The 22968-nt window shown below is 37.3% G+C and overlaps 1 protein-coding gene across 5 annotated transcripts in view; it reads left to right on the forward strand.

Annotated features, from left to right (window-relative positions):
• FOXJ3 (forkhead box J3) overlaps nt 1–22968 on the forward strand; it is a 145364-nt gene that overhangs the window by 82554 nt on the left and 39842 nt on the right. For 2 of the 5 annotated variants that reach the window (XM_078073293.1, XM_078073294.1), the window contains exons 5-6: nt 757–840; nt 19070–19171. In XM_078073293.1, coding sequence (XP_077929419.1) covers nt 757–840; nt 19070–19171 — 186 coding nt within the window. Of the gene's footprint in view, nt 1–756; nt 841–9058; nt 9107–19069; nt 19172–22968 lie in introns of all 5 variants that reach the window. The other 3 variants (XM_078073295.1, XM_078073296.1, XM_078073292.1) reach the window with 2 other exon arrangements.

Below are 22968 nucleotides of genomic sequence, written 5' to 3' on the forward strand. Positions count from 1 at the left end.
CTGGTCCTGGTTCTTATACCCTTGGTTGAACAGACCACTTCTCTTTTTGAGCTTTGGTTTCTTCATCTGTATAACAATGTGTAAACAGTATGATCTGTACTTTCCAAATATTTTTTAAAGGAGTCACAGTTTTTGAGTGCCTGGAACACAGTAGGTACTAAATATGTATTTTCAAATGAGTGGTCTGAGAACTTGTGTCTAAGAGAGGATAAATAGTTAAAAAGTTGTGACAGAATAAGCAATAAAAGATTTATTTACAGACCATTGCTTCCCAGGATGCATTTATTATATAAAATGTGTTCAAGCAGTTTGTCTTTATAAATTGTTCACTTACCATTTAGATTTGTGAGGTCCCAGAGTATAGAAACTATAGTATCTTTATACATAAAACTCTATTAGCCTTGAATGTCCTGTGCTGTTGTAGTTATCATATATGTCCAATTAAAAATCAGTATATATTTTAAAAGTGTGTTCAGTTGGTCACTGCACTTTACTTTGGCTGTGGCAGAAGTTCTTGGACCTCACTACTTCAGATTGTGATTTTTTTTCTTTTTTAATCTAGTTGTAAATGGACTTTTTTTTCTCATATAAACTACTTTTCTCAGTGCAAAGCCTAGTATATCTTCTCATGCTACTTTTCCACTGTTGTGTCTGCAGAACGTTTGCTACTGGAGCAGAGGATTATAAAAATCCATTCTTAATGGTGTAGAGTTGCTGTAATATACTGTTAATATAATTTCTTTTTTTTACCTTTAGGGGTCCTACTGGGCAATAGACACCAATCCGAAGGAAGATGCGCTGCCTACTCGGCCAAAGAAGAGAGCACGATCTGTAGAACGGGTAAAAAGCTCTTTATCGCAAATTTAGTATGATAGAATTTATGTCAGCAATATAGATTTTTAAAGTTCATTTCTAATATAAGTACAACCTTAATGAAGGTAGTATTTTATTTGTATAGCATTTCTGTTTCTTCAGAGCACTTTCAGACTCATTTTATTTGATCTTAATAACCCCTTGAGTGAGGTAAGTAGTTTAGGATTTAATTAAAAAGTTTGTTTTATAATTAGGGCACAGCTCCTGTCTAACTGAGACTTGAATCCAGATCTCTTAAATTTTAATTTGGTGTTCTTTCCTGTGTATCTACAACATTGAGGACAGGTTTTATGTAACAAAGCTATCCCTTTCACTGCAGATAATCAGTCTAATTACATTGAATTTTCCTGATTGTCTTCACAATACTTTTTCCTGCTTCCAACCATGTAGTAATTTTTATACCAAGTCCTATGTGTAAGTGTTGTTTGTAAGATCATTCTTGTGAATTTATGGTTAAAATTAATTTATAAGAATGAAAGAGAAAAGGAGCTCTAGTTGATATCCTAAGTTATTTTTTGGAATAGACTTGGTCGACACTTTGGCTGTCATCAGACATTAATTTTACCTTTCAGCTTTCCCCATTCTGTATTTTCATCATCTCAACTAAAACACATATATACACACCATTCTACCCTGCTCTTTAAGACTCATTTCAAACCTTAACTACATTGTGAAACTTTTCCTCACTTCTTTATTTTTGTTCTTGTAGAACTTTTACAAAGTTCTTTTATAGAATTTCTCACACTTTGTAGAAATTATTTGTCTCTATATTTGTCTCCTTCGCTGGACTGTGATCCCTTAAGAGCTGAGAAAATACATTTGTATCTCCAGTGTTAGTATTTTTCACAGCTTATAGTAAGTATCAGTAAATGTTTGCAGAATAAATCAGGGCAAGGGGAATAAGATAAAAGAAACTGGGTAATCATTTGGTCAAATAAATTTGTTTTACGCCTGTTCTTGGTAGTGAGATAAAACTTCCCGATCTCAAAGATAAGGACCTTAAGCTGGGTTTAAGTTGGGGTCAGGTAAGCTCATGAAGTATAGCAACAGTGGGATTTAGTGAGGCAGATTTATGGAGCCAGCAGAAGGAATTCAGTATTCCAGTTATCAAGCTATATAGAATTAGAGGTGAACTTTTAGGCCAGAACACCTTTTGGTTTTATACATACCAATGTTTAAGAAATTAAAGTTTAGGGGCGCCTAGGTGGCTCACCCGGTTAAGCATCTGCCTTCAGCTCAGGTCATGATACCAGGGTCCTAGGATGGAGCCCCATGTCGGGCTCCCTGCTCATTGGGGAGCCTGCTTCTCCCTCTCCCTCTGCTGCTCCCCTGCTTGTGTGTTCTCTCTCTGTCAAATAAATAAACAAAATCTTAAAAAAGAAATTAAAGTTTAGTATTCCGTGGGATGGTTTTCTGGTAAGTTTTAAGACTGAGATGTTGATGAACTATGTGTGTAATGTATGTATGTAAACCATATGTAATGGTTTGAGAGGGAATGAACCTCAGTTCCTGCCCTCCAACTTCTGCCTTTTAAAGGAGACTTAGCACTTGGGCTTTAATTGTGTGAAGATAACGGAGTACAAAACATTTAGCTTCTGTTGCCAGAATTTGAAGGAAGGGGAGAGCTATCCACATTGTTAACCCAGAGCATCAGCAAGGATGTATATCTTGGAAGGCTGAGGAATTGTGGCCTTCTCTCCCATTTGTTCTCTTCTTCTGAAGTTCCTGGAACTTGAATTATTTTTGGAAATTTGAATTGGTAGTTGGGTCGACAACTGTGCATTCCTTTTGGATATCAGCCCTGAATTTTATTGTTACCTTGTTTCATAGTTCTTAGAGCGATCACTCTATTTTTGAGAGTCCTTTTTTTCCTGAAGACCATATTGTCCATTTTACAGTGGAAGTTTATAGAAATAAAGGATTCAAATTACAGAAGTATGTTTTACATACAAAGCATGTGTTCTTCAGTGTATATTTTGGACACATATTTTCTATATTTTCTACTGTTTATCTTTTTAACTTCATTTTAAGTTTAAAAGCATGTAAAAGCTTCAACAACTTACCTTTGTAGTATAGTTCCATAAAAGAGCCAGAGTCTTTTGTTTAATACTATTGATAATTATTTTCACCTAAGCTGTGTATTGGTTGCTCTAAAAGATAGTCTTCATACAAAACATAATTTCTTGCTCTGACAAACTAGTTATGTCTATTTTTTCATTTAGCGGTGTTTTTGGGAGTTGAAGGGAGGTAGTATTTTTATTAGAACAGTTTGTATTTTAAATGATCATTGGGTTTTCTCTAAGGAAAGGCATAAGATAGTCAAATAGTGATGGTTTTGAATATGATATTTGTATGTTAAAGTTTTCTCAAAAACTAAACATGGCCCATAAATTGAAACTTTTAAAAAGATTTTATTATTTATTTATTTATTTATTTGAGAGCGTGAGAGAGAGCGTGAGTGAGCAAGGGGGGAGGGACAGAGGGAGAGGCAGAGACAGAATCTTTAGCAGATTCCCTGCCCAGCGCGAGCCTCACAGGGCTCGATCTCACGACTCTGAGATCATGACCTGAATCACCCAGGCACCCCTATTTTTATTTTTTAAAGTAATTTCTACACACCCAGCGTGGTGCTCAAACTCACAACCCTGAGATCGAGTCACATGCTCTAGTGACTGAGCCAGCCAGGTGCCCCTAAACTTTTAAAAGTTTTTAAAATGTAGATGGTAAATATGTTGACATTCTTGAAAGTTTATTAAATTTCTGAAATTTGTAATTTTTTCCCCATGTGTAAACATCAGAATTCTATGTGAAAAATCAAAATATTTTACACATTTTTGAAGAGAGATGAGCTTTGAGAGGAACAGAATTGGCTTTCTAAACTGCTAAAGAGAATGGATTTTTAAAAATGAAAGTAACCATATCTTTATGTCCTAAATGAAAAATAAAGCGTGATAGTTAATGAAAAATAAAGCGAGATAGTTATCTCCAACCTAATATTCGTAATTTCTCTGGATCACCTCCCTGGCCCTTCCATTTACATGAACATAAGCCCATGTTGTGTCTTGATCATTACAGCATTCCTTTCTTTTCTTAATTCTTGCGTATATAAACATCTCTCATTTCCCTTTTTCTTATTTCTTTTATCTTCTTACCACTTTTTCTTTATCATAAAATGGACCTGCAGACTTTAAAAATATTATTGAATCAAGTTTAGCATGGTGAAATGAATACGCTCCTTTACTAGGAGTCCTTTGTTTCTCTTCTGGCTTTACACGTTACTTGTTCTTGTGACTTTGGCAAATTGTTTTTTGTTTTGAGTTTCAGTATCCTTAGTTTTAAAGTGAGAAGATAGAAGTCTTAACAGCTGCTTTGAACTGAATGTTTGTGTCCCCCCCAAAATCCATATGTTTGAAACCCTAATTTCAGTGTGACAGTATTTGGAGGTGGGCCCTTTGGGAGGTAATTAGGTCAAAAGAATGTAGCCCTCATGAATGGGATTAGTGCCCTTATAAGAATAGGCCACAGAGCTAGCTAACTCTCTTTGCACCATGTGAGAAACCAGTGAGGATACCTTTAACAGGCTTCTCACCAGAACCTGACCATGTTGGCACCATGATCTTGGAGTTCCTGCCTCTAGAACTGTGAGAAATACATTTCAGTTGTTGATAAGCCACCTAGCTTATGGTAATTTTTTATAGTAATCTGTGCTAAGACAAAATTGTAATAATAATAGATAATTATATTGAGTTTATGTGCCAGATGTTTTTTATTTTTATTTTTTTTAAAGATTTTATTTCTTTATTTGAGAGAGAGAGAGCACACACATGAGCAGGTAGAGGGAGAGGGACAAGCATACTCCCTGCTGAGCACAGAGCCCAACATGGGGCTTGATCCCAGGACCCTGAGATCATGACCTGAGCCAGAATGAGACACTTAACTGACTGAGCCACCCAAGCACCCCCACATGGTTTTTAAAGTATTTATGTATATTAACTCATGTAATTTTTATAGTAACTTCAAATAATGAAACTGATAGGTATGGATGTTAAGTAAGTTGTCAAAGGGTAGTAAGGACAATAAGTACCAGGTAGCATTATGAACCTAGGTAGTCTGCCTTTAGAGTTTATATTGTTTACAACTGTCCTTTCCTACCACTAGTATTTGCTATGTTGAAGATCACAACACTGCATCAGATTTCTTTGTATATATGCATATCTTGTCAGCTAATGGTCCATGATTTTAGAAGAGAACCCCCACATTGAACATATGTATATATAAAGTTGATATATGTACACACACAGAGACACACATACATGATTATAAATATGATTATAAATGACAGAACCAAGTACTAACTGATAAATCTATTAGACCAGGCAAGGATAACTAAAGTGACTCAAAATAGATAATGCTGCCCTCAGAAAGCCTCTGGGAAGAGGAATGAAACTTGGCATGTAACTTTTTTGGATAGAAATGGTAAAGGATGTTGTTCCACTTGGAGAAAACGGTGTGCAGGGTTGACGGGGCAAGAAGTACGGGTGGGCATAATTGAGAACCTTTTTAACTATAGTGAAGAGTTTAGGCTAGGGTGTGGACATTTAGATAAGGAGTAGAAAGCCTAAAGCCTTGGGATCAAGGAAGTTAACTTTGATTTGATAGCCTGTAGTGTTGAGAAAGGAATCAAAACAGTTAAAAAAGATACTTCTCTTTATAAAATACTCCTTGCAAGAGGAAGATGCTGTAGGGGAAAAAAATAACTTTCCCTCTACCCTTCTAGGTTGTTGGCTGAGACTCCCCCTCCCCCATAATAAAAAGGCAGATTAATAGGAGAAAACCAAATTTAATTACATATGTACATATGGGAGTCCCACAAAGATGTGAGACTCAGTGACAGCCAGGCATTTGAGGCTTATATACCATCATGAGCTAAGGCAAGGGATGTGGGTCTGGGGCTTCAGAGAAGAAGGCAATTTACAGGAAGGTGGGAGAAGAGCAAATGTTTGGTAAATAAATGTCCTGCCATGCAGATAAGTCAGATATAAAAAGTTATCTCTGGTAATAACTTTCTTCCTGGTACAGGTCCCTTTCTAAATTCTTTTGGGCAGTTGAGGAGGAGGAGGAGGTAAAAAGTTTTTCCTCAGTCTACTGGGTCTTATTTGCCTTCAGCTCAGAATAATCCGCATGCCAAAGTGGCATGTTCTGGGATGGCTTGTTCTGAACCCCCTCAATGCTGAGTAGATGGAGCTGCCATTGTGAAATGACAATGGCCTGGGCTAGGGATATATGCATGAATAAGTAAGTTCTCTAGAAAATTAGCATGGTATCTGGTCTCTTAATATGTACTCATAATTGTGTGAAATGCTGCCATTTTACCAGTTTCATTTGACACATCTTTGTTTTCTAGATACTGTGTGTCAGGCATTGTGCTAAAATGTTATGCAGTATACCAAGAACAATGAGACACGATAAAACACAGAATTCTAGCACAAGGTCAAAGTATGTGTAGAAAGTATTATAAAAAAGATATGACAGATTACTGTATGCAGAGGAAGGAGACATTGTTTTACTGGGACTATCTGGGATGGTTTCATATGGGTTTTGTGCCTTGGCTTTCAGGTAGAGATAGGCAAGGCAAGATAAGGCAGCATTCACTGAGCTTTAGGCACTGCTTTAGGTGCTGGGGAAACATCATTTAACAAAACATTCTCTGCTCTCCTGAAGTTTATATTCTGATTGGAGGGGTTTCGGATAGGGAGGCATGAGATAAGAGGTCATGATCAAGGATACGATATGGGGTGGAATAGTATCAGGATTTGGGAGAGAACAGAGCAGTTCATTTTATCTGGATGAGTTTTTCCTCTTTTAAATTAATTTGCATTATTCATGCTATTCATTGAGAGAGTGAGCACATACCTTTTACATTTTAAGCATGGAGTGAAGTGTTGGGGGAATAGAGGTAGGCAAGACAGACTCTTTCCTTGTGAAGCTCTTAGTTAAGCAGGAAATCTAAACTGATAATTCATGATATTGCTTGCTGTCTCAGCATAATTAATAGTTCCCTATTCATTCTCAAAATAGCATTTGGATGATAAATTATGTGGTCACTCTAAAGATGAGGGTTTTGAGAACTTTGGGCCCATATAGCAGAGAACTGATGTTTCAGTGAGACCTGTTAAATGAAATAAGGCAGATGAAGATGATTGGCAATGTGAAAGAGTGAGGGGGAATTACATGTACAAGCCTAGTCATTAAAAAAAAAGTGCCCAAAGGGGCACCTCGGTGGCTCAGGTGGTTGACCATCCGACTCTTTTTTTTTTTTTAAAGATTTTATTTATATATTAGAGAGAGAATGAGAGACAGAGAGCACGAGAGGGAAGAGGGTCAGAGGGAGAAGCAGACCCCCTGCTGAGCAGGGAGCCCAATGTGGGACTCCATCCCGGGACTCCAGGATCATGACCTGAGCCGAAGGCAGTCGCTTAACCAACTGAGCCACCCAGGCGCCCTGAGCATCCGACTCTTAATTTCAGCTCAGGTCATGATCTCAGGATCATGAGATTGAGTCCTACCTTGGGCTCAGCATGGAGTCATCTTGTCCCTCTCCCTCTGCACCCCCCGCACCCCCCACTCGCATGCGTGTATGCCCCCCCATTTCATTTTTTCTGTCCTATTTGTTTTTATACCAATTAATTTCTCTTTAACCTTTTGCATTTATTTTGCTTTTTAATTTGGTTTTGCTTGTTCAGTTCAACCAAAGAATATATTGAAAAGTGCCCTGTCTACTGGAAGCTGCTGAGGGTAGAAAAAAGCAAAATTAGCTGGATATTACCTACGGAGATTTTTTTGAAGACTGGAAAACTGAAACTATTCCAAGTGATGGGGTTTGGACTATAGGTGAGGTTCAGTGGGGTGGAGTCTGGAGCCGACGACTAAGAAAGAATTCTTGAGAGGTCTTTGGTGCAAAATGGTGGTTTATTAAAGCATGGGGACAGGACCCTGGGCAGAAAGAGCTGCTGCACTGGGGTTGAGGGATGGCTGATTATATACTGTGGGATTGGGGGAGGTAAGGAAAAGGGATGTTTCTAAAGAACTTTCATATGCTAAAGACTCACAGGATGGGGGGGGGGCCCTTGCCATTGTCTAGTTAAGGTTGTTTACCCTTCTAGTAAGGTATTAACATTAAGATAGTTGGGAACTTCCTGGAGGAACATTACACTGCCCATTTCAAGTATCTGTAGATGGGCTGCAGGTTACAAAGACATTTAATTGTATTTACATTCCCTTCTGGAAGCTATTGCTAAGGCTTTTATAAGTAAACTGAGGGAGACTCTTGTCTTGTAGGATTGTGATCTCTATAAGTTAACTATTTGTTTTTCCTTTAGGGCAGCCAGGGGTGCCTGAGGAATGTCACATATATCCCATGGTGGGGGGAGGTTGTGGGGTGTCAACTTCTGCTTTGTCCTCAGCTTGCCTTCTGTTCCCTCATCACAAGGGAACTGAATGGTAAGGAATAGAAAAGGGAACTCAGGTTTTAAGCAGTTCTTTGTTAAAAAAAAAAGTGCTTTAAAGAATGAGTGCTTCAGATTAGTACAGTTTATCTCTTTTATCATGTTGATAATCACAGAAACATATTCTTCTCTGTTCATTCTTTGATTGTCCCCCCCCCCCAAATTAAATCATGTGGCTTGGTTATTTTGTAGTATTATTCTTTGCTTATAGGAATCTGTTATGCTAAAGCAGTGTGAGGCCCATTCAGGGGGTCCATGGGGTGAAAATTGTGTTCATAATACTAAGATGTTCTTCACCTTTTTTACTCGTAATTTTTCAGAGGTTACATGACCTGTGATTTTGCCATAGATTGAATGCAGAGGTCTTCTATTAAGCAAAGCATTAAAGCAATTTGTTTAAAAATGTAAAGTAATGCCATTCTTCTCATTAAGTTGTTTTTTTTTTTAGACTATATTTTTCATACAAAACAGTATTTATGTTAACATGCAGTGTGTCACTGTTTTAAATGAATTAATAAATTTTGTCTCAGTTTAAAATTCTAATAGGTGAATAAAAATAGATATGTCACATAAATAAAAGCTCTTTGGGAACCTCAGTAACTTTTAATAGTGCAAAGGAGTTCTGAGATCAAAAAATTTGAGGACTGTTGTGCTAAAGGAAGATTTCCTGTCTCTTCCAGGAGACATTCTTTTTGAGAAAAGAAGATCCCTGTCATGATTTGAGTTCTGTAAGTAGACAAGGAATTGAGTAGAGGTAGTTTGAGGGGTAATCCTAGGAAAGTGGGGCAATTATCAAGTCGCTTATCTGTGTGGACTGGCTCAGTCAAATTGGGAAATGCTGGAAGGTGGTTTAGAACTCTGGGCAGCAAGCTATCTATCTATCTGTCAGCTCTTCCCCCTCATTGAATGATGCTGCTGCTGGGGGCATTACCTTTTCTGCACTTCTGGCCTGTCCTGCACAAAGCCAAATCATGGTCCTCAACTGAAAACAAAACAAAACAAAACAAAACTCAGGTGGAGAGGTAGACGTGTTTGTAGTAAACAGGGTAGAGAGGAACGCAGAGGGGAATGTGGTTGCTACATGTCTTCTTTTCTGTTGGTGGAGTGTATGTGTGTGTTTTCAGATCTGTGTGCACCCTTTGTTTTTTGTAGCCTCTTGCATTTTCATAGCCTTTGACTTATTTCTTAAATTGGATCCAATCCAGGAAATCCTTTAAAAAATCTTTTGTCTCTTCAAGGTGTGTATGGGTGCACAACTGTTAAATTAGTAGACTGAAGGTGCATCTTTTTGAGTATATTGTTTCTTGTAATTGAAAGAGACCCTTCCTGGTCACTGGTTAGGGTTTGCCTAAGTGCCTCATTCAGGGTTTTAAAATAAGTGGACAAATTTAGTATTGTTGTAGAAAAAGTTGAAATGGTTGTATGTAACTGTTGCTTAGGGATAGTGAGGGCACATGTTTACTGTGTTTCTCTTGTATGCTTGGCAAGGTAAGGTGCTTTGAAAGGACTCTAAGTAGGAAATAATGCTCCTGGGATGCCGCCAGTGGTAGGAAATAGAAACTCTAAAAACAAAACCAAAAAACCCCCTGTAGATTGTGTTATATTTTAGCAGCATTTAATTATCCAGAGTTCTTCTGTTTAAGAACATAGTAAAATTATGAGCAAAATCAAGTCATGTTACAAAGTCATGAGGTGTCACTTTTATTAATTACAAGTTTAGGGGAAATAGAACTTAGGAAGTTAGGAGACCTAGTTTTACAGTTACTGTGTTATAATTTAGATGTTTAATTTTTCTGGCCATAGTTTCTTTATATATAAATGTAAGTGGATTGTCAGCTCTATAGGCCCTGGAAATCCCACAAGTGCAAAGGCTCCAAAGTAGAAACATACCTGGGGTCTTGAGAAACAACAAGGAGGTCACTGTGGCTGTTCTAGTGTGTGGAGGAGGGAATAGTGGTTTGGAATATAGGTGAGGTTCGGTGGGCCGACGACCAAGAAAGAATTCTTGAGACGTCTTTGGTGCAAAATGGTGGTTAATTAAAGCACTGGGACAGGACCCGTGGGTAGAAAGAGCTGCTGCCCGGGGGTTGTGAGAGGAGTGACTGATAATATACTTGGGAGTTAAGGGAGGTAAGGAAAAGGGATATTTCGAAAGGATTTTCCTATGTTAAAGAAGACTCACTGGATCGGATCCTAGAGGCCTTGCCATTGTCAAGTTAAGGTGGTTTTTCCTCCTGGCAAGGCATTAACATGATAGTTGGGAACTTCCTGGAGTAACATTACACTCTGCCCACTTCAAGTATCTGTCAATGGGCTGCAGGTTATAAGGACATTTAATGGTATCTACATTTCCTTCTGGAAGCTAGGTTATTGATAGAAATGCTTTGTTCCTGTAAATTGCTAAGACATTTGTAAACTGAGGGAGACTCATGTCTTGCAGGATTGTGATCTCTATAAGTTAACTATTTCTTTTTCCTTTCCTTTGTTTTAGGGCAGCCAGGAGTGCCTGAGGAATGTCACGTATATCCCATGGAGGGGGGATGTGGGATATCACTCTCTGCTTTGTCCTCAGCTTGCCTTCTGTTCCCTCATCAGTAGGACTGTAGAAGTAAATGGTGGGAGCAGGAAGTAGATTGTGTAGGGCCTTGTATGCCTTTTGTAATAAAGACTTGGGTTTTACCTTGAGGGAGGGGTAAGAAAGCCATTGGAGGGCAAAGTAGTGACACAGGAACAGTGTAGCTGCTATAGGAGAATGGTAGAAGCAGAGAGAGAGGAAATTGCTGTGGATGGTTTTGCTAAAATCTTCTAATGCATTGTTTGGAAATTATCTGCGGGAGTAAAAGCCAGATAGAATATATAAATTCACTATCTTAAACATGTTGGCCTCTGCAAAAAAACAAAACAAAACAACCCATATACTCTGCAGTTATCCAGCTTTTATTGGGACAAAAATGGGGGCATATACATTACTTTTTCTTGAAGTTGTATGTGACAGTTCAAAGGTGATTACAAGTTTAATTAATCAGGAAGATAACTGGAGGATGGATAAATAGAAAAGAGGACATTCTTCTAGGCAGAATATTCTACATTTTCTGCATATCTGAGATTGTTGTCATTTTGTGACTTAGTTTCTGTTATTGTTATACAGAGTGGTTTTGTTGGTTAAATGTTCCCCCATTGTGTGCCTTTTTTCATCTCTAAGCCTGAGTCTGAGTAAGGGGGGATTTAGTTAAAGGTATAAGTGAGCAGAGGAAGGAAAGCAGTCTACATTCCTACTCCTAGAACTCCTAGAACTGAAAAAAACATTTATTTCAATTGGGTGAACATGTACTGGGTGTACATTATGTGGGAGGAACTACATGTTGCCTCCAGGAGGTAGGTGTGAATAGAATTTCCTGGGGGTTATAAAGTCAGAGAAATCCTATCCAGTAAGAGATTGTAAACCAGGAAGTGTTTTCATGAGGGTTCATTCCAGTGAATGGGTAGGATTTAGTTTAGTTTTGTTTTTTGACAATACTATTGAGAGATTGTTTATGTACAATTCATCAAATAAAGTTTACAATTTGAGAAGTCTTCACATGTGAAATTACACCAGTATCAAATGAACATTTTAGTCACCACCAAAAGTTTCCTCTTTCCCCTTTGTCGTTCATGCCTTCCTCCGTTCTCATCTCCAGGTACCCCTGATCTGGGGGGTGAAGGGTGGGGCAGGAATTGACATCTTAACAATATTGATTATTCCAAGCCATGAAAATGTTGTATCTCTTCATTCATTAGGTCTCTTAATTTCTATCAGGAATGTTTTTTTGTTTTTTTAAAGATTTTTTATTTATTTGACAGAGAGAGACACAGCGAGAGAGGGAACATAAGCAGAGGGAGTGGGAGAGGGAGAAGCAGGCTACCCGCGGAGCAGGGAGCCCGATGCGGGGCTCGATCCCAGGACCCTGGGACCATGACCTGAGCCGAAGGCAGACGCCTAATGACTGAGCCACCCAGGTTCTGGCGCCCCAGGAATGTTTTTTAGTTTTCAGTGTAGGGGACTTAGATATTTCCAGTTAGATTTAATCCTGAATATTTTGTTTTTAAAAGCTATATATTTTTAAATCAGTTTTCCAATTGCTTGTTGCTGGTATATAAAAATTTAATTAATTTTTATATGCTAACCTTGTATCCTATAATCGTGTTAGTTTTAGTAGTTATTTTATAGTGCCTTGGGATTTTCCATAATAAACAGTTATGTGATCTGCAAATAGACAGTTTTCCTCTCCCTCTTACTCTTCTGTCTCTTCCCACCTTATTAAAGTGAACTAGAATCTCCAGTATAGTGTTAAATAGAAGTGATGAAAGTGGTCATCCTTCCCTTATTTCCATTTTGAGGGGGAAAGTGTTCAGGATTTCACCCCTAAGTGTGACATATCTGTAAGGGCTCTTGTAGATACCCTTTATTAGATTGAGGAAGTTCTCTAGTCCTAGTTTGCTGAGAGTTTTTAATCATGAATAGATAGGTGTAGGATTTCATCAAATGCTTTTTCTGTACCTATTGAAATGATCATATGGCTTTTCTTTATTCCATTAGCATGTTGAGTTACACTGGTTGCATTTAGAATGTTAAACCTGCATTCCTTGGATAAACCCTACTGAGTCATGATATATTATCCCTTTCGTATATTGTTGGATTCAGTTTGCTCTGTTTTGTTAAAAGATTTCTGCGTCTGTGTTCATGAAGGATGGATTTATAATTTTCTTCTTTTGTAATGTCTGTCACGTTTCGGTATTAGGATTATATTGGCCTCATATTGGTAGTATTCTTTCCTCTATTTTCTGAAAAAGTTTTTGTAGATTGGTATATCGTTCTTGAATGTTTGAGAAAATTCATTAGTGAAACCATCTGGCCCTACAGGTTTTTTTGTGGGTAGGTTTTTGATGTTTAATTTATTTGATATGGGACTTTTCAAATTTTCTCTTTTTTATGCCACTTCTGGTAAATTATATTCTTGAAGGAATTTGTCCCTTTCATCTGAGTTGTTGAATTTGTTGGTATAAAGTGGTTCATAATATCCTCTTTTAATATTTATAGAATCTGTAGTAATAACTGTTCTTTCATTCTTGAAATCGAGGATATGTATTTTCTTTTTTTTTCCAGTATAGCTGTTTCTCAATTTTGTTAGTCTTTTCAAAGAACCAGGTTTTGTCTTTGTTAATTTTTTTTGTTGTCTGTTTTCTATTTGTTTATTTCTATATTTATCTTTATCATTTACTTCCTTCTACTTATTAATTTGTTCACTTAATGATATTTCTAGCTTTTTGTTTCCAGCATAGGTAATTAATTGGTTTGAGACCTTTCCTCTTGTAATAGAAGAATTTAAAGCCACAGGTTTACCTGTAAGGCTGTTTTAACTGCATCTCACTGATTTTGGTATGATGCATCTTTTTTATCATTTAGTTCAGAATACTTTAAAAATTCCCTTGTGAGTCCTATCTGACCCATGAATTATTTATATTAATGTGTTAATTTCCAAGTGTTCCAAATGTTGGATTTTCCTAGATATCTTACTGTTTTATAATACAATTTTTTTTCATTTCATTCTTTACATATTTATTGAGACTTATTTTGTGACTCAACATGTGCCATATCTTAGTGAATATCTGTGTGCGCTTGAATAGGTATTCTACAGTTTGGCAGAGTGTTCTCTAATATCAGATCAAGGCATTTTCTAATGTATCCCAGTGTTCTTTTTCTTACTGATTTTTAATTGTCAGTTTTTTTGCTTCATGTATTTTTAAGCTCTGTTATTAGTCACATTTACATTTATAATTGTTATGTCTTCATCAGTTCTTTTATCAAATGTTTTTAAAATGTCTGATATAATCTGTCTTAGCATCTGTTTTATCTGATATTAATGACCTGAGTCATTTTATCCTTATGCTTACTGTTTGCAGTGTATACATTTTTCCATGTATTACTTTCAACTCATCTGTGTCTATATGTTTGAAGTTCTGATTGTTGTGGGCTGCAGTTTGCTGAGTCTTTTTTAGTATCTCTCACAGTCTTTTTATTGGAGGGTTTAGATTATTAACATTAATGTAATTAATGATCTTGTTAGATTTAGGTCTACATTTTGTTTTCTGTTTGACCTCTATGTTTTTAGTTCCTTTCTTTCCCCCTTTCCTGCCTTCTTTTAGATTACTTAGATATATTTTAGGATTCTGTTTTATCTATTGGCTTTTTAGCTATAGATTGGTATTTATATATTGGGATTTCAGTATACATTCCTAACTTTTTGCAGTCTACTCAGAGTTAATATTTTACCATTTCATAACAAAATACAGAAGTCTTCCGACGTATGGGTCCCTTTTGCCTCTTTCCTCATCATTCCTTCTAGTTGTAATATGTATGATATCTGCATATACTGGAAGTCTTGCAAGACAGTGTTACAATTTTGCCTTAAATAATTATATGTGGTTCTTGAAGCCTAAGAGGAAAGCAACAGTCTTATATTTACCCAAATGTTTACCATTTCTGGTGCTTTATTTAATTCATTCCTTCAGGTCCAAGTTTCCCCGTGCTATAATTTCCCTTTAGCCTAATGAACTTTCTTGTAATATATGCAGGTCTCCTGGCACCAGATTCTCTTAGTTTTTCTTTCTCTGAAAATGTCTTCCTTTGCCTTCATTCCTAAAGAATATTTTCATACGATATACAGTCTAGATTGAAAGGTTTTTTTTCTTTCAGTACTTTGAAGATGTTTACTGTTTAATGACGTCCATCATTTTTTTAAAAAGATTTATTTATTTGAGAGAGAGAGAACGAGCAAGGGGAGGGGAAGTGGGCGAGAGAGACAGAATCCACAAGCTGACTCCCCATTGAGCGCTGAGCCCAACTTGGGGCCTGATCCCAAGACTCTGAGAGCATGACCTGAGCCGAAATGAAGAATCAGCTGCTTAACTGACTAAGCCACCTGAGCGCCCCGGCCTCCATAATTTTTATGAGCAATCTGATCATTTCCAGATGCCATTTTTCTTTGGCTGCTTTCTGTCTTTATTTTTCAGCAGTTCAATTATGATGTATCCAAGTGGAATTTCTTTTTAACTGATCCTGATGGAGGTTCACTGTGGGATTCTCAAATCTGTACATTTGTCTTCAAATAAATTTCCGAAGTTTTCAGTCATCAGTCCTTCCATATTTTTTCTTTTTCTCTTTCCTCTCCTTCTGGAACTCTAAACATGTTAGACCGTTTGAGATTATCCCATAGCTTTCTGATGCTCTGATCTTTCTTTTTTAAAATCAATCTTTCGGGGGTGCCTGGGTGGCTCAGTCGTTAAGCATCTGCCTTTGGCTCAGGTCATGATCCCAACCCTGGGACTGAGCCCCGCATTGGGCTCCCTGCTCGGCGGGAAGCCTGCTTCTCCCTCTCCCACTCCCCCTGCTTGTGTTCCCTCTCTCTCTGTGTCTCTCTCTGTCAAATAAATAAAATCTTTAAAAAAATAAAAATAAAATCAGTCTTTCTTATTTTTGTTCCTTAGATTGGGTAATTTTTGTTGATCTGCCTTTGAGTTCACTGATTCTTTACTGTTTTATCTCCATTCTAATATTAAGCCTATCCATTGACTTTTAAAGTACAGATAATTATGTATATTTCATTTGTAAATTCTGATTTTGTTCCTTTTTTATATTTTTAATTTCTCCACTGTGATTTCCTTTATTACACTTTCATTCAGGTGTGCTATGTTTTTGTTTTTTACTCAATGAGTAAAAAACTCATTGAGCGTGATTGTAATAGCTACTTTAAAATTTTTGTCTCGTAATTCCAGTATCTGAGTCTTCTTGTGGTGGTTTCCATAGATGGTCTTTTCTCTTGACAGTGGGTTGCATTTTCCTGTTTCTTGTATGTCTCGTAATTTTGGATTGTATCCTAGTGGACATTGTGTTATGTTATATAGACTCTGGGTTCTGTTATATTCTTCCATAGAATATTGATATTTTTGTTTTAGCTGGTAGTTTACCATGTTAGACTCAAACTGTAAGTTCTCTCCTCTGTGGACAGTGGTTCCAATTTCAATTTGATTCTTTAATTCTGTGCTTTAGTTTGCGTTTGCATGTCAGGGGTCTGCCTTTTGTGGTGACTTGTGTGGTGTTTCATACATACTATTAGGGTATCCCTTTTGACTTTCTATGCTGTCAGATTCTGTTCTCTCTTTGATATCTGGCAGTGTTTACCTGAGCTCTTTTCCGTAGTTCCTCCTGACAGAAAGACAACGCCAGCCACTCACGCTCCACATTTGCTACCCAGCCTTGGGGCAGAGCTGCAAGAAAACAGGAAACTGAGGCTAATGTCTCCAAGTTTTGACTTCTCTCCACATCTGCCTAATCTTCAGAATCCTCAGCTCTTTGTCCTCCTGTGGTCCTTGCTTCCCTCCCCCACCCCCCAATTTGTAGTTGTTATCAGCAGAAGGTTGGTCTGTGGGGATTTCACACCACCATACTGGAAGTAGAACTTGGGTGGGTAGGATTTTGGCAGGGAATAAGAGGAAACCCCGGAAAGGACCTTTCATAAGCTGACTGGTTCCTCCCAGATTAGACTCATTGATACTTTCTTTGCCCAGAATTTTCCTCTTGGCTGTAATAATAACAGTTATCGAAATACGTTTTAGGATACCTAGATCCTCTGGCTTTTCTAATCAGACTACTTATTGTCTTAATAACATAGAATCAGTGTGCCTATAACTAAAAATATATACTATACTATTGAGTACATCAAAGCATGTAAAGAGAATGTTGTTTATTCTCTTGATTGAACCAGACTGAAGTATCCATAAAGAATATCTAATTAAAAGATTTTAAAAATTTACTGTCTAATTTATAATAGCTGAAGCTATGAATCCGGCTTTGTAGGAAAATAGTGTCTCATATCAAATCTGTGCCTTTTCTCATTAATCACTATTAAATATCCCTTTGTATCAGAGATCCTCAGCATCAATAGCAGGTATGTTCTACTAGTCATCATAGCAGCTAGCCCTTACTGTGCATTTCAGGTACTATGCTGAGAGCTTTGCATAAATTATTTCATTAATGCTCTTAATAGACCTCTAAAGGAAGTGACATATCCTCATTTTTATAGATGGGTAAAAGAGCATAAAGGTTGAGTAATTTGCATGCCATCACACAACACCGGCTTTCCTCTTCCTACCAGTGGGGAGGAGTGAGAAATAGTGAACCAGTAGTTGGGTCAGAGAAGATTCAGTTGAGTTAGAGGAACATATTTGCAGTGTTCTAAAGTAATCTTATATGTTAATTTAGGTTTAGCTAAGTTGGGCTGGCATCAAAATTGAGGCATAGACAAAGTTGTCTTTGTAGTTCTTCCACTTGTATTTCATATGAAGCTCTTTGCTACTTTGACCCCACTCTCAATGTATACGCAGCACGTAAGTGCTAGATTCTATCTTCTGGGCAGGGGGTGGGGGTGGGGTGACCCTTGTCTTTTCCTTTTTTTCATTGCAGTCAAACTGTTCTCCACCGTCATAGGTTATCTGATGAAAGAAATTCATGATGGAGGATTAAGTGATAAATAGATGAATCTTAGAAACGTGTCTCAGTGAAATTGCTCTCTTTTACATGCAGTGTGATCTTTTAAAAACGCATCTCCACTTGGGACCATGTGTGGCACAAATTTTTTTTGGGGGGGTGGGGCACAAGAGGAATATACACTGAACTAGCATCATAGCCACAGATTGTTTATATCTGTCCTTCATTAGCTTTCAACATTGAAGTTGAACACTCTTGAGTCTTCATCAAAGCCATAAACATCATCTTATGAAAGAAAGAGGAGTTATCACAGTTTATATCCCAGATTCTAAATACAAAATCTTGACCGCCCATATTAGTTTTATAAACAGTGTGATGAGTTGTGTTATTCAGTACTGTTCAGTTGCAGTAATAGACAAAAGAAGAAAAAACAACTGAGAACCTTAAATCAGAGAGTTTTATTTCTCTTTCAAGTAGAGGTTCATGCTGATAGATTAGACAGATAGCCATCTGTGTCCCACCAGTTCATTCAGATGTTGATGTTCCTTCTAATCTTGTCTTTTCAGTGTTCCCTAGAGTATTACCCTTGCCATTTTGATTAAGCAAGATGACCACCACCATGTCTGTGTCCCAGCCTGCAATAAGAGGGAAAGACAGAGTAGAGGAAAGCAGGTTCTTTTCAAAGACATGATCCAGAAGTTGCACATATCACTCTTGCTCATATCTCCTTTACACAAGTTAGTTACATGGCCACGTACACCTTAGTCACATGGCCACAACTACTTGCAAATGAAGCTGTAAAGGTAGTATTTAGCTGGGCTGTCATAAGTCAATAACTATTGGGTTTTATTACTAAAAGGGAGAACAGGGGAAATGGATATTAGAGGACCGTTAGCAGTCTCTACTACAGAAGTTTAGAATTTTTGCTGAACTGTCCCACAGTCAATTAAAAGAGCTGGTAAGAAGTAGCCAGACCAATGGACTTTGTGATACCAGGTCAGTAACATACTAACATATAGTACAAGAGATTTCAGTAGGGATTTAGATTCACGTTTTCAGAAACAAAGCACAAAACTGATGTTGGAGAATTTGATGAAATACCTTCAAATTGTGTTAAAGTTGCTGGATATATGAGCTAATAATTATTTATTTTGTTCTTGTATTTTAGGCCTCAACTCCATATAGCATAGATTCAGATTCTTTGGGAATGGAGTGTATTATTTCGGGAAGTGCCTCTCCAACTCTGGCAATCAACACTGTGACTAACAAAGTAATTCTGTTTTTTTTTAAACACTTTTGAAATGTCATTGAATAATACATTTAATTTGCCTTTATAATAACAATAGAGTTCTATATGATTGAGTTTAAAGATGACATAATTTGGCTAGCTTATACATGGCAGCTTGAAAGCTTGAATCCACAATGTTTTGAGGTTATACACAAATCAGAAGAAAATATTTCTCTAAAGAAGTTGGAGGATGCTCATTGGGAATCTCTATTTAATTTAAATTCTTGACAGTGCCAGTTCCCCATTGATAGAATTTTTGAGTCAGTATTTTATTGAATCAGTTTGTTTCAAAAACCGTTGATTACCCCTCTAAATATGTTCTTGAAAAAAAATTGTCAGATTCCCAAGGGGTCAACAGAATCCAGTAAAATGAATAATTTGGACAAACTCACAGAGTTCTTTGATTGGTGGTCAACCTATTTCATGATATTCAAGTGTAGGTGCATATCCAGAAAAGCATGTAGTAGTTTGCTGTCTTTTCCTTTCTTTTCCTTCCCTTCCTTCCTTCCCCTTCCTTTTCTCCCCTCCCCCCCCATCCCTTTCCCTTTTCTTTTTGAAGCAAGGGCCAAAACTTCAAAATTTCATACCAAGTCATTAGATACCTAGTGGAATACAAGTGTTTCTTCTTTACAAGGTAATTTCTTAAGCTCATATCTAAAAACCCTAAAAAGGCTGTGGGAGATTCATGAAGTAACTAAGTTCTGTGCATGTATTTCTTCCCTTACTAGACCACGAGCACCTCGAAGCCATATATGTCTCATGCTCCTGCTCTCTTTCAATCTCACTTTCAAATCTTGCTTTTACCCTCTCCTCCTCCCTCCCTTGCTTTCACTTGTTTTTGCTTTATTTCTTCCATTTTATCATGCACACACATAAACACACACACACACACATATATATACATAATTGTACTGATACATACATAGGATCTTTTTATTTGTAGAAAGATAATAAACCAATAGAAGCATACTATCATCTTAGTGACTGATCAGATTTACAATTTAGAAAGGAAACTGACAGCTGAGGTATAGAGTATTGATTTTTCCCAAATACCAATCCATGGAATGATTCCATCAGAATCACTTAGGGGAGGAATATGTGGGTGCATGCGTGCATGTGTGTGTGTGTTTAGAGGTGCTGGTGGTAATTCCAAGGTATTATTGCAGGCCTGCCAAATCATTTATTTTATACTTATAGATAGGGTTCAGAAATCTGTACTTTAAGAAATCATCCCTGGGCACCTGGGTGGCTCAGTTGGTTAAGCGTCTGCCTTCGGATTGGGTCATGATCCCAGGGTCCTGGGATTGAGCCCCACGTCAGGCTTCCTGCTCAGTGGGGAGCCTGCTTTTCCCTCTCCCTCTGCCATAACCCCCAGTCGTGCTCTCTGGCTCTCTCTATCTGTCAAATAAATAAATAAATAAATAAAATCTTAAAAAAACAAAGCAAAAGAAACTATCCCTAATGGTGCCCAACTGAACTTGAGAATTTCTAGTGGAGCATATGGGCTAGAATCATAAATACCCGATAGTGTTCCTTATAGTAGTCCAAGTAGGAGATAACTGAGGCCTAAACATAGTAGTAACTTTTACTTTAAACAATGAGGAAACATAGTAGTAACTTTTACTTTAAACAATGAGGAAATAGTAATGCTAGGACTTCATGATGAAATAATACAGGGGTCAAAGGAGCTGGAGTGTTTGGACTTCTGCTTCTAGATATGATGGAATAGCTAGTATTAGATTAATCCTTCTTTCTATCTATATAAAATACCACCATCCCCCACTATTAATAAAAAAGAGGGGAGAGGCACTGGAGAACAGAAAAGCCATGACTTCAGGGCTAAAGATCCCAGGGAAAAGGGAAATACATCGAGATAAGCCATGCATATTTCCCTTGGGACCTTTCTCAATTCTCAATGCATGGCATAGAGGCTAAATAGAAAGCAGAAGCTTAGAGCAGTCATGGGGCTAGGAAGACAAAAACTGGAGTTTGAGGCTACCGAACAGCCAGGGCTTGAGGACTAAGATCCTCTTGAATCTCAGAAGTGAGTTCGACTTCTTGCAAATAATATCCACTTAAGGCACTTGTTAATTCCTAACTCATATGTATTTGGGCTCAGGCATAGATAAATCAAGTGGATTTTTCACTACTTAGAATCAAGCAGTCTCACAGAGAAGAAGGGAACAAAAATTATTGTTCATGATCTTCAAGGAGGAGGGGAGCCATGGTAAACACTCCAGCCTTTCAAGTTGATAGCTCAGAATGGTTACGTTCTGTGAGTAAGAGCAAACCAAAATAGACCAGCTTCAAATTGTTACTTAGGGTGGTTGCTAATATTTTTTCTGCTTGCCAAAAGAAAACTAAATCCTTTCTGGAAGAAATTAACATCATCCTGAGCTTTTGCAAGTTTCCATAAGTAAGATCTCACTTTCAGTAAAAAAATTTTAGACATTACAGGAAACAGGACCAATTAAATAACCATGGGATGGGTAAGGAAAAACAGCATTAACATATTTACAAGTGATCTAGACAATGATTTTAAAATAACTGTCACTAATATGTTTAAGAAAATAGTTGAGTTAGAGAAAATTTATCAGAGAATTGGAATCTGTGTGGAAGAATCAAGAGGAAACTCTAGAACTGCAAAATATAGTAACTGAAATTAAGAATTCGGTAGATGGGTTTAACAGCAGATTAGGCACACCAGAGGAGAGAATAGTGAACTAGAAGAAATGTCAGTAGAAAATATGGAGATTGAAGCACAAAGAAAAACAATGGAAAATTCAGAAAAGCTTAAGAGATAAATGGGATATGGGGGAAGAGGTCTAACAAACTTGTTATTAGGGTTTCAGAGGAGAGGAAAAAGGAGTAAAGAAGAAACAATATATTAAAAATTTTAAACTGATGAAAGAAAACACAGTATAGATTCAAGAATTTCTTGAGAGCCTCAAGAAGAATTAAACGAAAACCTTACCAAGCAAAAAAAAAAAATATCAAGGGCGCCTGGGTGGCTCAGTTGGTTAAGCGACTGCCTTCGGCTCAGGTCATGATCCTGGAGTCCCTGGATCGAGTCCCACATCGGGCTCCCTGCTTGGCAGGGAGTCTGCTTCTCCCTCTGACCCTCCCCACTCTCATGTGCTCTCTCTCATTCTCTCTGTCTCAAATAAATAAATAAAATCTTTAAAAAAAAAAAAAATATCGAGCTGCTAAAAACAAAGATAAAACAAATCTTAAAATCAGAGGCAAAAACAGGCAACTTCACAGGAACAACAGTAAGCCGGGCACTGACTCCTGAATAGAAATGATAAAAACCAGACGCGAGAATGAAATCTGTATACTGCTGAAAGGTAATACCTGCTAATCCAGATTTCTACAATTAAAATTTCTGTGAAAAATGAAGGTTAAATAAATAGGTTTCTACAGAAACAGAATCAAAGAGAATATGTTACTAGTATACCAGTATTAAACAGTTAAAGGGAATTAATATTTCAGATAGAAGGAAATTATCCTGTGTGCTAAAGAATGAAGAACACCAAAAGAGTATGTCTGTTGATAAATCTAAATGTGTATTGAGTGTTTACAACGATAGCAGTTCTGTTACATAACACAATGCCTTTGGGTCTTCTAAAATACTATAGAAGTTAAAAGACATGACAGTACAAGGGTAAGGCAGAAAGAAATATGGTTGACCCTTGAACAATGTGTTTAGGGGTGCCGACCCCGCCACCTCCTGCACAGTTGAAAATCTGCATGTCTACTTTTGACTTCCCCAAAACTTA

The sequence above is a fragment of the Halichoerus grypus genome, chromosome 5 (assembly GCF_964656455.1).
Source record: "Halichoerus grypus chromosome 5, mHalGry1.hap1.1, whole genome shotgun sequence".
Lineage (NCBI taxonomy): Eukaryota > Metazoa > Chordata > Mammalia > Carnivora > Phocidae > Halichoerus > Halichoerus grypus.